General features: G+C 38.1%; 1 protein-coding gene across 1 annotated transcript in view; it reads right to left on the bottom strand.

The window, feature by feature from the left end:
• Window positions 1–15,819, bottom strand: part of PAPPA2 (pappalysin 2) — a 2,663,723-nt gene that overhangs the window by 1,788,809 nt on the left and 859,095 nt on the right. Inside the window, exon 4 of the mRNA XM_044085971.1 lies at window positions 2,814–3,107. Coding sequence (XP_043941906.1) covers window positions 2,814–3,107 — 294 coding nt within the window. The remainder of the gene's footprint in view (window positions 1–2,813; window positions 3,108–15,819) is intronic.

Here is a 15,819-nt window from a genome sequence, read left to right as displayed (position 1 = left end):
TACATAACAGACATTAACAAATGTTACAAGAAGAAGTTCCTGCTGTATAATAAGTACTGGCTTATGAGCATCTGAGCTTGCTATAATCAAGGTAGTTAGTGGAGTGGAAAGAAAGGTAGTGGTTGGATGGGGTGGGTGATATTAGAGTGGGAGTTGCAAGGGCATAGCCAGCATGTTTTTAAGTGCGCTTTTAGTAAGGTTTTGAAGTGGGTGCATGATGGTATGGAGGTAATTGTGGGTGGGAGGGAGTTCCATAATTTGGCTATGGTGCAAGAGAATAGTGCTTCACCAGCAGAGTTATTGGCTTTAGTGATCTGCAAGTGATTTTTGTTGCTGGATCTTAGTGGTCTGGTGGTGCGATAGGGTTGGAGTAGATTCTGGAGGGATGGGATATTTAGTGGATGGTTTGCTAGTTTGTGGGTGAGTGAGAGTTGATACCACTGAAGGAGGTGAGGGAGTAATTATAAATTAACCTAAGTATGAAACACAATAACAATCAAAAAAGGCCCAGTATAACTACATGCTCCAACACAAATGTTCAAAATTGCATTACTTCATACTGTTTTCACTCGGTAATTGTTTTCCACTGACATTTCTCTCCTTAACAATGCAATAGATTACTTTAACAAAGCATTCCTTAGCATACTGGACACATTGATACTACCCCACAAAAAAATGAGTAAATCACATAATTATTCTGTAGCTAACATGCAAAACAAAACAGATTTGTAATGTGAAAAAAGGCAAAAAATATTTGACACAATAAGCAGCATAGAATAGAAACAAACAAGAAATTCAGTAAAGAAAGTGGTACAAAAAGTCAATAGGGCCTATTTCAGGGTCTGCAAACTATCTACGCAAGCAATCTCAAATCATTTTGGCCCAACAGAAACGAATTACTTATGCCAGTTTAAAGAAAAAATTATAATTCCGTACTTCATGAAAACAATTTTGGGATAGTCAATACAATGGATTTTCATTTCAGAAATTTGTTTCCACCTTAATCAATTAATTCAAAAACTTTATCTGAACAAAGCATTCAAAGCAATAAAGGTAATTTTACCCTGCAAAAAGAGTCAAAGTTAATCACATTAGGTTGTTACTATTAAAATTTAATCGACTACCTACTGCCTGACAATTTACATGGTGAATATCCTAGGAAGGCTGACAGTGCAATACTATACCCTATTGCATTATTTATCAATAGATCCTTAAAAGAACCATATATACTTTCTATTTTAAAACAAGCATATATAAAATCACTTCATGGATCAAATATAGCAATTGGAATCTCAAATTGTGGACCCATTGCCATTTTATCTTCATTGCTAAAGGTTTGGAAAATACATGATAATACAACTACTAGGTCACGTAACAGAAATAACCTTGTATCTCCTACTTACCACCTTTCTGTCCAGATATAATACAGAAACAGCTGGTCTTAATTCCAGGATAAAGTTACTAGTGAAAGAAATCATGGAAATGTAATATCATTTTGATTCTTCAACCTATAAAAAGCATGTAATGCATCTTAAACAGCTGCTTCTAAACTAGCTAGCTACTCTTCATAGCAGTCACAATACTATAGTCTAAATCCAGACTAATTCCAAAACAGACTTCAAGCTGTCCAGTGGAAGCTGACATACTCAAAACCTTTAAGCATTCCACAAAGATCCATCATTGGCCCAATTTTAATAGCTTTTTCCATTGCTTGCACAAAACCTAGCCAAATTCTGTTTCAGTTCAGTATGCCAGAGACTCTACAGTTCTTCTCTCACTAAACCCCTCAGCAAGCTTAAATATGCCAGTCAGGAAATATTCCTTAACATTGAGAAATACACGTCACACTTAATATTAAAAGCTGAAAAGACTAAACTCATCCTGTTTACCTCAACATAATTTCAAAAGTATTTCTACAATCTTAACATCTTTTCTACTGCACACAACATAGAAGATAAAGTACAACAGACAAAACTACTTGGCATTATTGTCAACCATCATCTAAAGTTAGAGCAGCACTTTGACTATGCAGTATCTATAACTAATAAAGAATAAGAATGTTATATTGATCCAAGGTATTCTTAACAGACTATTAATATCATTCAGCAACCAACGTGCTTATTTTTCTGTCACTTCTGTATATTTCATCTGTACACACAAACCTCAAAAAAAGAAAGAAACTGAAATTAAATTATAATAAATTTGCCAAATGTGGAGCAAATGTTCCAAATGAAACTCATCACGTAATTGCATTAACTGCATTTGACTGTCTTGACCTGCTAAACAATCTCCTTTTCAGATAAGAAGAAATTATTATTAAATTATTCAGAAAATAATAAGAAAATACCAATACTTCATGAAAGGAGATTCTTCAAGTCTCAACTTCCTGAGACTCGTTTCTTGACATGACAGTCTTTCCACTGAAAAGCATTGTCAGGGAATAGTGCTGCACTAAGTGTCATTTCTGGGGGTTTTCCCCTCCCCTCTTGTATTGTGAGTATGGTGTTGATTATATTATTAGAGGACATGAGGGCACAATGTTTTGGGGAGGTTATTTTATGTGGATTGTCTTTCAGGTAGTAGAGGCTCGAGTGGTTGAATCTTATGCAAAACTGAAAAAAGTATTTGGGACAATAAAGTCCCATCTCAGATTGTAATGTGGATGAATTACTGAGAATAAGAGTCCTTAAAGTAAGCAGCTGAAGTACTGATGATGAAGACAATGGAAAAAGAACAATGTGAGCCCTGATTTAAATTATAGTAAAAGAATACTATTTCAGACATTATGGATAGCATTTTAAGAAGGTACTTACCTGTGTAGCTCATGTAGTTGTTAAAAGGAGTGCTGTAGTAATGTGTCTGACCACAGGAGTCATTAAAGGGACCTGGATCTTGACATAGCTTGTGCCTGGGTGTAGGTACTGTGTCTTCACATAGATCTCCAGTTTCCATAGATGGTACAGTCTCTCTGCAGGGGTCACTGCAAGAATCACTCTCAGTTACACCCTTGAAGACGTGGTAGAGACCAAGCACATGGCCAAGTTCATGGATCATTGCATTTGTATGGCCAGGCCTACCATAATATGATGGATTCAAGACTACACCACCTGAAAGACAAAAAAAAAAAAAGAATTCCAAGCATTTAACATCTTCAGATTATACATCCATTTCATCATCAGCAAAATCTAGTTTTGGTAAACCAGCTTAGCATCATCATAAGCAGCAACAACATAATTTGGATATGTTTATTTAGTTATACATTTATTGTGTATTTATTTTTACTTAATCATTGTTACGGGTTTTCATATACTAGCTTTCTCACACTGTAACTCTGCTTTTACATTCATCACTTGTTTACTGTTGCATCCCCTCCTTTAATTATAATGTCTTACTTCAAACACAAAGCTCTGTGAAGTGCATGGTTATTTAAATGAAAACCGGTGACTCAATGAGAGTGGAAATGCAGAGCAGCTAGCAAAGGTTAAATGTTGACTATTCTCTCATATAGCAAGTAAGGAAGAAATAAAGCCATCTGACATGTTCACACTCAAAATGAAGGAAAAAGCCAAGTTAGCAGCACTAAGCAAAATATCCCATGTAGCTTTTTTCTAGAAGTCAACATGGTCATAAGTCAGTTGATATTAATCTGATAGAACTGAAATACCAAGTGAAATAATGCAATTGGATCATTTGTAAGAGATTGGCCTGCATGTGTTATCAAGAATAATCAAGCTAGAAGCAAGATGTTGAATGAATCAGACCTACCACTTGATAAAGCATTAGAATTGTGTAAGATGAGTGAAGTTTCAAGTATTCGGCTTAAGGGTTTGAATAAAGACCTGAACGTGTGTAGAAAACTGAGTGAAAATGAAGTCAAAGTAAAGCTTGATATGAAAAAAAGAAGTAATCAAAACAATAATGATTGTAAACACATTGGCTCAAGATAGTACCTGCTTCTAAACTAGTAATCAGACAGCATGCCTAGCACAAGCAATGTGACTACATGCATGAGAAAGCACATTGAAAGCATTTAGTCATAGCTGTAGGTTCTGTAAATATAAGATGCATTACACAAAAAGTTGTAGAAATTGAAATAACACTGTGCAACATGATTAAAATGTTGCAGAGCCAAAATAATAAATCTGAATTTTTTTGAGTATAACCAAAATGCATAATGTAAATGTTTTTTCACTATTCAAGCTCTAGCAAAAGCATTTATAACAGCAGTAATGGTGTTTAGTATAAGAAATGTGATTAAAGGCAGAAACATTACATGTAAGCTATCCACTTCAAACTATTGAAGAAGTTGTTTCAATTACACCTAATGTTCCTGTCTGTTTGAATATTTATCATTCATTTTGGCAAATTAAGATAGCTGAAGCTATCTTGGAGCTTTACACATTCAATAGCCCTCAGAGTAGATACAGGTTTCTGAAAATGCTTTTAGAAATATCATCAAGCTCAGAAGTATTACAAAAAATGGTAAAATGATTAAACTAAACCCTGACAATGTTGAGAACTAGTCCACAATAATGCTATAGTCTCTGATCCAAAGGAAATAGCTAATATCCAAGCTAACAAATTTACTGAAAATTTTACTCCATCCTCAGTTATAGCTATTTCACTGGTTCCAAGATCCTAGCTGCCCCCTTTAATTACTGTGGAACAAGTTTTCTCAGCCCTCTGAAAAACCAAGAATTCTTCATCCATGGGACCTGATGACATACCAAGTTGCCTGATTATCAATGCCAAATATGGCCTTTCTGAACCCCTACTTACCCTCTTTGAGCTAAGCCTCTCCACTGGTTATATTCCTGAACTTGGAAATCAGCCGCTATAATACCATTACACAATGGCTGCCCAACCACAGACCCTGGTAACAGGGTTAATTATTTTCCCTAGCCTCATTTCTAAAGCTATAAGCATATTATCTTCGACTTCATTAACCTAGACTTTGAAAATCTCTTTACCTAGGACCCTCATCAATTCAGCTTTGTCAAAGGAGGATCCTGTCTACTTAACTTCATTATTAATTTATTTGAATGAAGCAGTGGACAGTGGTTATGTAGTGCATACAGCCTATCTAGACCCGGTCAATGACACTATTCCTCATGCAGACATTATTGTAATACTTGTACATCTGAATAAAAATACTTATATTGTGCTCTGGATAGCTAATTGGTTGTTTGACAGAACCCGTGTGGTTAGAGTCACAGGTATTACTACTGAAAACAAAAAGGTTGTCAGTGATGTACCACAGGGTTTCAGTTTTCTGCTGTCTTCTTTCTAGCATATGCTTCTCAGATCTTCAGGCCAGCACACCTGGCCTATGGTTAACTAGGTTTGCAAAGCACTGTATATTAGTTGTTCTTATTTAATCTTCAACTGGCTCACAATTGCTCCAACATACATTAGATCATTTTAACAACAGAGGCAAGGACGATGGTCTCAAATTAAATGTAAAATATGTAGCATAGTTCATTTTTGGTAAACAAAACATTTTCACTTACCATGTAGGACAGAAACCCCCCCCCTCCAATCAAGCACTATTGTAAGGGATCTAGGCACTCTTCTTGAAAATTCCTTCTCGTTTGACCATCATGTCTGTGCAGTACTTTCATCTGACTTACCTAATTTCCAAAGTCATCTCCACTACATACAAAGAAGTCTTAATTCCCCTTTGCTTGTATCTTATACAGTGTATTATTGAATATAATGCATTTTTTGCCTTGTGTTTGTCTAAGCATATCACACAACTTAACAAAAAACAGAGATTCATAACTAAAAAGATCAGTGGTCTCAAAAATTGTAATTATCAGGAGATAATGGCAGCCCTTTCTCTGTATGCAGTATCTTACTGGTTGCTCAATGGAGATCTTTGTCTAGCCTTTCAAGCAATGAAAGATCCAACCCTATTTGACATCCTCTTCCTTCTCTGAACCAGTAGTACCTCAAATGCACAGTTAAAGGAGTTAAGCCTTCATATGTTCATGGGTTCATAGGTAGTTACTAGGCTAATGGCCCAGGGGCCATTTTAAGCCTTGGTAAGCTTACCCCACATTTACCAAAATATTGCTCAATACCCTAAGGAATTTTATGAGTTACGGCATAGGCTTGAACACATCAAGGAATCACAGGCTGCCCTGTCCATTGGGGACATAGTTGCTAAATCAGGGGTAAATTTATAATTTCTCATCCATATTTCCAAGTTACTTTTGAATATGGTTAGGCATAAGCTTTGTTTCACATGGAAGGGAAGCTTGTTTCTGAAAATGAGTAATCTTTGAGACACAAACCTGCCCTTCCAACATGTCCAGTTTATGTTACAGATGTTGAGGACCTTAGAAAGGGTGTTTCTGATGCAATTTGTTTGTGGATATGCAACAAATCCATCAGTATGGAAGCAGAAGATGACTTGTAAGTAACAAATCCATCAGTATAAGAGCAGAAGATGCCCTATAAGTAACAAATCCATCAGTATGGGAGCAGAAGATGCCTTGTAAATAAAACATCCATCAATATGGGAGCAGAAGATGCCTTGAAAGTAAAAAAATCCATCGGTATGGGAGCAAAAGATGCCTTGTAAGTAACAAATCCATCTGTATGGGAGCAGAAGATGCCTTGTAAGTAACAAATCCATCAGTATGGGAGCAAAATATGCCTTGTAAGTAACAAATACATCAGTATGGAACAGAAGATGCCTTGTAAGTTAAGCATAGACTGCTGCACAGAAGGCTAAAGGAGACTGAGTACAGGGATAGGGCTTTGAGACAGTCCACATAGGACGTGGTGTTTATTTTTACAGCTTGTGTCATCTGACTATCTGAAGGATTACTTGCATAATAATAGACCCTGTTAGTTAACAGTCTGCATATCATTGCTGGAACCTGTGTCTAACAGAGCTGTTTTCAAACTATCTGGAAATATACAGAGCTAAGTATATTTTTTTGGTTCTTCAGAAATGTGTACTGTAAATTGTTGCTGGACTAATTTTATTCAGAGTCGTGCACTTTTATTTTTGATTCGCTGTATAGTTTTTCAGATCTCTGCTGAAAGTGTTTTGTCCCACCCACCCTCCTTATCTCTGGTTTGTTGTTTAAATTTGGTGGCTTTTGTAGTTGCCCGCCCCACTGTAGATTTGATCTGGGACACTCCCTCCAGTCCCATCTCTTTACCACATTCTACCTAATACACTCCTTTAGCACTTGTTTTTAGTCATGTTTAATTTAATTGCATTTTTTAAACTGTGTTTGGTCTAATATTGCTACATACTCTAGTGTTCTAGCTTGCACTGAATTTGAATTGTTTTTACTGCTGTTTTAGCTACATTTCAGTAAAAAAAAAACTGTAAGCCTGTTTCCTACCTTTCCTGTAACTAGTGTAGTCCAGATACAGATTTGCTATATCCAGGACTGTATGTAAGCTCCTGAGCCCCCCCCCCAAGCCTTTCCGTGTTAGAGGGAAGCCTTCTAGCTTGTCAGTGGGAGTGGTAAGCACTAGGTAACCTGTCTACAACATAAGAGGTGGTTCTGGCCCAGAAATTGTAGTTATTGGTCATCTGGGCAATCTTTTCCATCTCTCTCAACTTTCTGATTTGAAAGCCTGCATTTGCACTTGTTTCTTTCCTGTAACTAGTCTAGTGCAGATACAGATTCTTAGTTTTAACACTTGAATTTGCTTATTCAGCACTTGTGCAGAACTTGTTGTAAGCACTAAATAAGCTACTAATTACTATAGCACTAAACCTTCCTCATTACCTAGAGGAAAACAGTATTTGCACTTACCTTTCACGCTTGCTTAGAGAAAACAGCTCTTGTTCTCGTCTCCTCACTTATCTAGAGGAAAATAGTTTTTTATTCAGGCATGTCCAATGGTCAGCTCCCAGTGTTCTCTCCTGTCTATCTGATGAATCTGGGCATCTTGGGGCAATGTAGAAATTGCCTCATGTACACAGACAACCCTGTCCTCCTATCACCCAACACTACAACCTGTGAGAGATGCACTTATCTAGCCAAAATGGACGAAAAGCTCTCTCCAACCAAGACCGAACTTGACATTCAAGAGGAAAAGGTAAACACTTGCATCACACCACACTTATCACATAGTCTCGCTAAATCTATACCATCAATGTTTACACATAAAACACAAAAACATTCATGGAGGCTCTCAATAATAATCTTCCCAAGCAACAGAGACCTCCAAAGCAGAAATGCAAGCAACTTCCACCCCCCAACACAACCCAAATGATGCATAGCCCACAGGCTCAGTGTGCCACTCAACCACAGCCAATAAGGCAAAACAATGTATCCAACACACTAGTCATAGGTGAATCTATAGTCAGGAACACTGATGTCCCACTCACCAGGCTAAACAAGGAGAAGGTTACTGTCAGCTACCTGTCGGGTGCCACATAACCCACACACTCAGGACACTCCACAACAAGTACAAATATGACTCTATCATTGTCCATGTTGGTGTGAATGACCTGAGACGTAATTCCCTGGACTACATGAAAAGAGACATGGAAGAGCTCTCCAATCTTGTAGCCCAGGCAGGTATGACCCTAGCCCTGAGTAGCATTCTGCCATTGCCCAGAACGATACCGCAGTACAAGTACAAAATGATTGGCTTCAAAAATTGGCTAAGCTTCTGGTGTCATTCTAAGGGGATCCAATATCTGTCTGCTTGGGATGACATGGTTGACAGACCACAACGCTTTGCCACAGATGGCCTGCACCTGTCGCCCCTGGGAATCCAGACACTGGCTAAGGCTCTTGTGCCCCTATGGTGCCTTTTTTAGGCAAGGTTCAAATGACAAATTCACCACCGTAATAGGAACAGGCAAGCAAAAACTGAGGGTAATGCTACTCAATGCTAGAAGTCTAAATCTCAAAATACACTCACTTGAGGCACTCCTTAAAATGGAGAACATCAATATCTGTGCAGTGACTGAGACCTGGTTCAATGCTACAGAAAGCACCCCTGCACTACCAGGCTATAACTCATACCACACTTTTCAGCTATGTAACCTGGACCGGAACACCAAAGGCTGAGGTGTGTCCAGATTCATTATTGATATCCACACCTCCAGGCTAGTTGCTCAGCATAATGCATTTGAGGTTATCCAAGTGTAACTAAAAGTGCAACTAACCCTGGGCAAAACTGCAATCCAAATTGTAGCTTGCTACAGATCCCCCACCATGCCCCAAGATTCCCACTCCTCTTTTCTTGATGTACTAGAAAATATTAGGGTTCAACCAAACACCCTAATAATGGACAATTTCAACTACCCCACCATTAACTGGGAAAACTACTCATGTACCAACTCCTTCACACAACGCTTTCTGGAATTCATAAACTCCAATGCCCTGGATCAACTTATCCACACCCCCTCCAGGGGCAACAATATCCTAGACCTAGTCATTACCAACATGAGTGACCAGTGTTTCACACCTGAAGTCAACTCCTCATTGGTCCGATCCGACCATAAGCTAATCACCCTTGATATCCACATCCCGCCCCCACCTCCCATTAAGAAAACCACAGTAAAAAATTTCTCCAAAGCCAACTTCATGCTTCTTAAGACAGAAGTGGTGAACTTCATGACACCCATGCAGATGGACAACACAGTTACGACTGCTGAATCCTACACAAAACAACTTAAAAGCAATACATTTTAAACAATAGACGTGCATAGTTACAACACCAGAGACTAACTCTCTCCAGAAGACAATATTTACTCAAACTAACTGGGGGGCTATACCCCCCATGCCCCTCTATGAATTCCACATGTTTAGTTATAGAAATGCCAAATGCTAATTCTGCAAATGCAATGCAGCAAAGAAAGGAAAAATATCAAACATGATATTGCTGAAAGTTAAATAAGTATGGGTATATAATACTTGGCAATAGCTTAATGAACATTCAAATGATAATAATACCTGAACTGTTATTAAAGAAACCATGAGTATTGATAAATCTTTGTTGACAATTCATTGAATCAATACTGAACACGACTGCAGTGTGGTCAAAAGCTCCTAAAGATTCTGAAAGAATATCATAGGAATTATAGTGCAGGTTGGTAAAATCAAACCTATGGTGTTGTATAACAGGAATAGATATCATTTGGGTATTCCCATTAACTTATGCAAATTAAGTTTAACTCCAAAAACATTGTGGGCCACATAGTTTCCCAGTTAATATATGCATAGCCAGAAATACCAAGATGAACTACTAGACCATTTGGCAAACTCTTATTTAGTGTTTGACGCAAACTTAAAGCTTCATAGGTTTATAAGTACTTGCTATATCTCTGAAGATCTTAAGAAGCCTAACCTTAAATTCCCATGGTAGTTTCATACCCCATTTTGTGTACAAATAACTGGATGTCATCTGAAAAGGTATATGTTGGGACCTTTACTTGCTGCTTTTGTCCATATTGTGGGACATTGGTTCTAAACTGGGAATGAATTTTCCCATTTGTCAAATTACGCTTGAATAGAGAAGTACTTTGCTTTAAGTAGGGTAGAAAGTGCCACTGAAGCAGTACCTCCCATAACACATACCTATCACTCCAACAAGCTCTATTTATGTTGCACATCAGATTGAAATTCCTTAATATCCCTTGAGTGGGTGTTAATGCTACCATTGGACTTGTGAATGTAAAACAGATCTGAAAGGATAGGGTTTGTTGAGGCTCTATATTTGAGGCAGAGGTCTCCTCTTAAATGCTTTTAAGACACTGAGAAGGTGGACAAGACTTTGAGACTGCCTTAATAGCTTTAATGGATTAGGCCCTTGACCTTATTAGAGAGAAAGTGTCCTGGTCATTCCAGATATACAAAGTGTTTGGACAGGTGCATACTGAGAGGGGAATCATATTCAGGGATCAGCATGATAAGAGCTGTGTCCAGTGAAATAATTACATCCTTGTGCCTGGACACTAAACCCGTAGAAATGTGATGTACAATGACAGAAAAAAACTCCTTACAATAGAGGGTGCATAGTTGTCAAAGGACAGTTCATTGGTGATATTGGTTACCAGATATGTGATTACAGAATGAACTTTCAGGGGTTTGTCATCTATGTATAGTTGCAAGTGTGATCCTGCTTGCTAAAGAATACTGTTATGGCATTTACTTTTAGTCTATACTTTTGACATTAGCTATTTGTTTGGGAAAGGCTGTCTTGGAGGATCATGGTGTACTCTGTGGAGTTTATGATGGCATGGAGCTTAAAGTCATCTGCCAATTTGGTATGACATCACATCCTTATGTAATTGGATAACTGTTGCTGGTCTACATTCATGTCTCAAAAAGCCTTTTTGGAAGCTGATATTGAATAGCATCTGTAGATGCTCTGATAAGTCCTGTTTCAGATAGGCCAATAGTCAGCATGGTTTGTTATCCAGCCTTACAGAAGTACTGCTCTTGGCCTTGGACAGAGCCTATAACACTTGTTTTTGCGAGATTGTGGGAGGGTGTTTATAGATGTGAGTATGTAATCTGGAAATAAAGGAGGTGAAAGGGAGAGACATTTGAGCTAAATTTGTCCACTAGTAGATTGGCTATCTCCTCAGGGTCCAAGTAGGTGACCTCATTAACTGCTAGCTCTGTGTAGTGCTAGACATTGTTTCTGAGGGTTCTAACACAGCTAAAGAAGGCTTTGTCATCATCTTTGGCCTGGGTGGCTATTTGTTTTATCTTTTCTGGCTTTGGTTGATTTAATCAAGGTCCGGAACATATTTCTGCATGCAATGGTATTTTCTTATATTATAGAGTCTGTTTATATTTGGGTTCCAATAAAGCTGGTTTATTTTATTAATTTAGCATTATATTTACTTCAGAGGGGGACAGATGCCCCTCTGCAGCTTTTCACATTTGCATAGAATTTGGTGGTAAAGGATTCCACATAAACAGCAGTACATCAACTTGGAAGAAGATTTTGAATTTAGCTAGTTCACTACTCAGTTTCAGCAGATTAGTCTTTGCATAATCTCTGAGTACTGGGGTATTGGTAGATGCTTTTGGGATTAGTCTTGTGGTAACTGCAACTAATTTGTCATCCGATTGGTGGGGAGCAAAGCTCCCCTGTATTGGTAAGGATTTTTATAACCACTGGTGGATATGTGGACTAAATAGTCCAGAGAGTTTGCATTGACACTGTCCAGAAAAGTTAAGGCATAAAAAATTGAGGATGTATAAGTTTTTTGGTTGAAGGTGGGGTACTTGAAGTCTTCCAGAAGAATGATGATCGGCACATGGAGTCCATCCTAATTAGGTGGGGTGTATAGCTTGAGATTTTTCTTATAGTAAGGCATATGTGGAAGAATTTCAGGTCAGTATATTGTCTAACAAGGATGGAGGTGAAGTGTTTCTTTAAGAATAAAGATACTGAACTGCCTTTAGTGCCTTCATCAAGCAAGGTGCACCTGAAATGTGATAGGCAGAGAAACCATGCACTGACAGAGTACTCTCCATGATGGCTAAAATTTAATTTTGGACTTCTATTGCATGCAGTCAGATCTAATATGCCTATCTTATTGTAATATTCTTTCAACTATAAAACCTAATATTTCTGATTCAGCATTAACCATATGTAGTCATTCATTGACAGATGTGTGAATTACTATCAGTCTTAGGCATTCAGATTTTTTGTGTCTATCAAATAAGAGGCTATACATGCTCTAGTGTTTAATAATTATAGTAGTCTAGCAATTATACATATGTATCACAGCTTTGTACTCATCACATTTTGAACTTTACCTCTGGATCTGCAGAAATACACTTTTATAATTTTATTAAATTCAGTGGGGTTTGGTCACTCCAGTGGCATACAGAGATAAAGCCCTGACTATGGCCCAGCAGACCTGGGTTCAATTAGTATCTCAGGTGACTGATGGAATGACAGGGAGAGATGGGTGTTGCCATCCTGGGATTGGTAGGTGAACCTGCAGGCAGCTCCTGTGTTGATCTCTAGTGTAGCCTGGAGATGACACATTGGTAAGCATGCCTATAAGAAGGAAATAGGGTGGAGAGATTGCTAAACTACCAAGCAAGTGGGTAATACATTACATATCTCCATTGCTTGTGCAAACCTTGGGCATACCAGTAGGTCTGCAAAGGGAGGGGGAGTAACATGGATAGATTACAAAGAATACCCCATGTGATGTCCCCACAATGGGCCAGTAATCAAGGAGCCTGAATCCTTATTACTGACACTTCCAGAGGAATGTTCACTTAGAATACAAATGTATGCACTCAGTATTTCCAGATGCAGACCTCTCTGCATTAAGCACAATTTCCCCTTAAGAGCACAAAGGGCACACACTCAGCACAGGGTCTGGATTTCTCTATATCTCTCTCTCCTCAGGTCCACAATAAGGATCCCTGCTGGTACAGCTATAGGGTTAGGTCCTGAGCCCAGTCCAAGCCAAGTCCTCCAGCACCCTCTGTGTGAAACCAGTGCTTCATTTTCCTGACCCAAGTAGCTGACGCACACACTCTTTAAGATTTAATTTACACACACAAACACACACACACACACACACACACACACACACACACACACACACACACACACACACACACACACACACACACACACACACCATACCTCTCAACCTGGAAACATCAAAAATCTGGACAAGGCCCATGAAAAATAGGTACAAATCTGTACACTGTTTAACATAAAATTTGCATACATAATTATGTAACCCCGCCCACTCCACTGGAATTGTGGGATACCAACTTTCAAATGCAAACTGAAGAACAGGCAACCAAAATATGGCACCAAAGTCCCCCCTGCAGCCATTCCAGTGTCCCATTACCTGTCTATTTCATCCCATTTACCATAAACACCAATGTGTGCATACTGTTTTACTTCTACAATGATTTGGATTTTATTTTTACACTTTATAGCACAATGCACAAACACCAATAGATCTCTGTTAAACAAAGCAATACTGTCTCACAATGAAAATAGAGTTGGCATTAAAACTTCTCTGCTCTTGAAACTCACATTCATTAAAATAGCATTGAAATCTAGACTACACCACATCCAAAGAAAATGCATCTGGCCAGTGGTGGATAAAGATTGCCTTTGTGTTGTTTTCAAATCATTATCCCCTTGCACACAAAACAAGAAACATACATGTGTTCTTGGATACACCTTCCTGACTTTAGTAAAGTATATTCCTTATATAATACAGCAAACTTGTTATACAGAGAGAGCACATTTTAAATGTATTGTTTGAACATTTTTTCAGTAGGCAATAAAACAAAATGCATGAATCAGTAATGACAAAACTGCCCAATTCAGAACATTTCCATCATAAAAGTCTACACACACACACACACACACACACACACACACTCAACTCTGAACTTAAATATACCAACTTCAAGGATGCACGAACATGAAAAAGGGAGAGATCCCCCAAAAGAAGGGAATCACTGCTGGCACACACTCAAAAACACACTGGCAGTATTTCCTATGGAAAACAGTAACTGTGGAGTTCAAAGACTACTGCTGAGCAAAGCTGAATTGTTCCTCAGAGTCTGATCTTGACGAGTAGTAGAAAAGCCACCTTTATTCACATTGCTTGGCAGGGCAGGATCTGGTTTGCCCACAAACCTCAAATAACAGTGTACAGGAGATGAAAGGATGAATGATTTAACTGCTATTTATACCTTTGTTCTTGTTTAATTAATCATTTATGTTGGATACATGTTTTACAGCTTTTGCTACATGACAAAGTATTGACTGCTAGGAGCTTTTCTCACAGGATCTACTCTAAAACTAGTCTTGACTATTACTGAAAAACAAAATCGGCAAACTAAGATTCATTCATGTAAATTCTTCTAGCTGGAGAAGCTTTTGAAACCAGTAGCACTAATGCTTCTTTTTTACTACAAGTTTATTAATGGGACACCTTGCAAATCTCATTCATGTTGCACTCTAAATGCATGCCTCTTACTCCTGTATAATTGTTATCATAATGATGTGATAGTATTGCTCCTATTCGGTCACACACAAAAACTTAAGAAGAAATGCTACCATGCACTAGACTACAAATAATGTCTAGTGCCATGACTTCCTGTTCTCTGATAATTTGCTAAATTTTCCCATGCAGAGTATGGAGTTAAATTCAATAAATAGGAAAATAGTAACTTACTGTCCAGAGCGGTTTGCATCTCAGCCTTTTTGTTGGCAGCATGGTACCAGGTGACCAGTAAATCATCCATCTTATCAATGCTTTCCAGCTTTTGCAAGTACTCCAGCATATCCCCTCCGGTCACACAGACACACACACACAGAATCTTGTCAGCTTTCATAACTCACTTTCTCTCCCCCCGATCGCTCACACACACACACTCTTCACCTTTCAAATTCAGTGAATTTTTCTATAGGACACAAGCCAAACAGCAAACTAACAGATGGAAAAGTGTTAAATAGAAGCTGAGCACAAGATTAAGTTAAAAAAAGAAGCAATTTCTAAGTATTTGCTCGAATCAGCAGATGCTTAAAAAGTATAGCAGATAATAAGCTTCTACTTTAGTTACAAATGTTGCATGAAAACTACATATCAAGATAAAGTTCTTCTGAACTGCATAACAGGGACTGTAAACAGTTATACAACAACCCAGCAAGTCTAAAATGCCAGCTCACCAATAAAGTCATCATAAGTAATTAGAACAAAAATTCAACATATTTAGCTTAATAAGAACAACAAATCTGGAAGCAAACAAACTAACCTTAAATGAAGCCATCGTTGTAGGTCGGACTAACTTTCTTCCTCTTCCCTCTCTCTTCTTCATG

Source organism: Protopterus annectens, chromosome 10.part0, assembly GCF_019279795.1.
Source record: "Protopterus annectens isolate FY-2018-M chromosome 10.part0, PAN1.0, whole genome shotgun sequence".
In the NCBI taxonomy this organism is placed as follows: Eukaryota; Metazoa; Chordata; order Ceratodontiformes; family Protopteridae; genus Protopterus; species Protopterus annectens.
The sequence above is the reverse complement of the archived record's forward strand: the minus strand, read 5'-3'. Positions and strand labels throughout refer to the sequence as shown.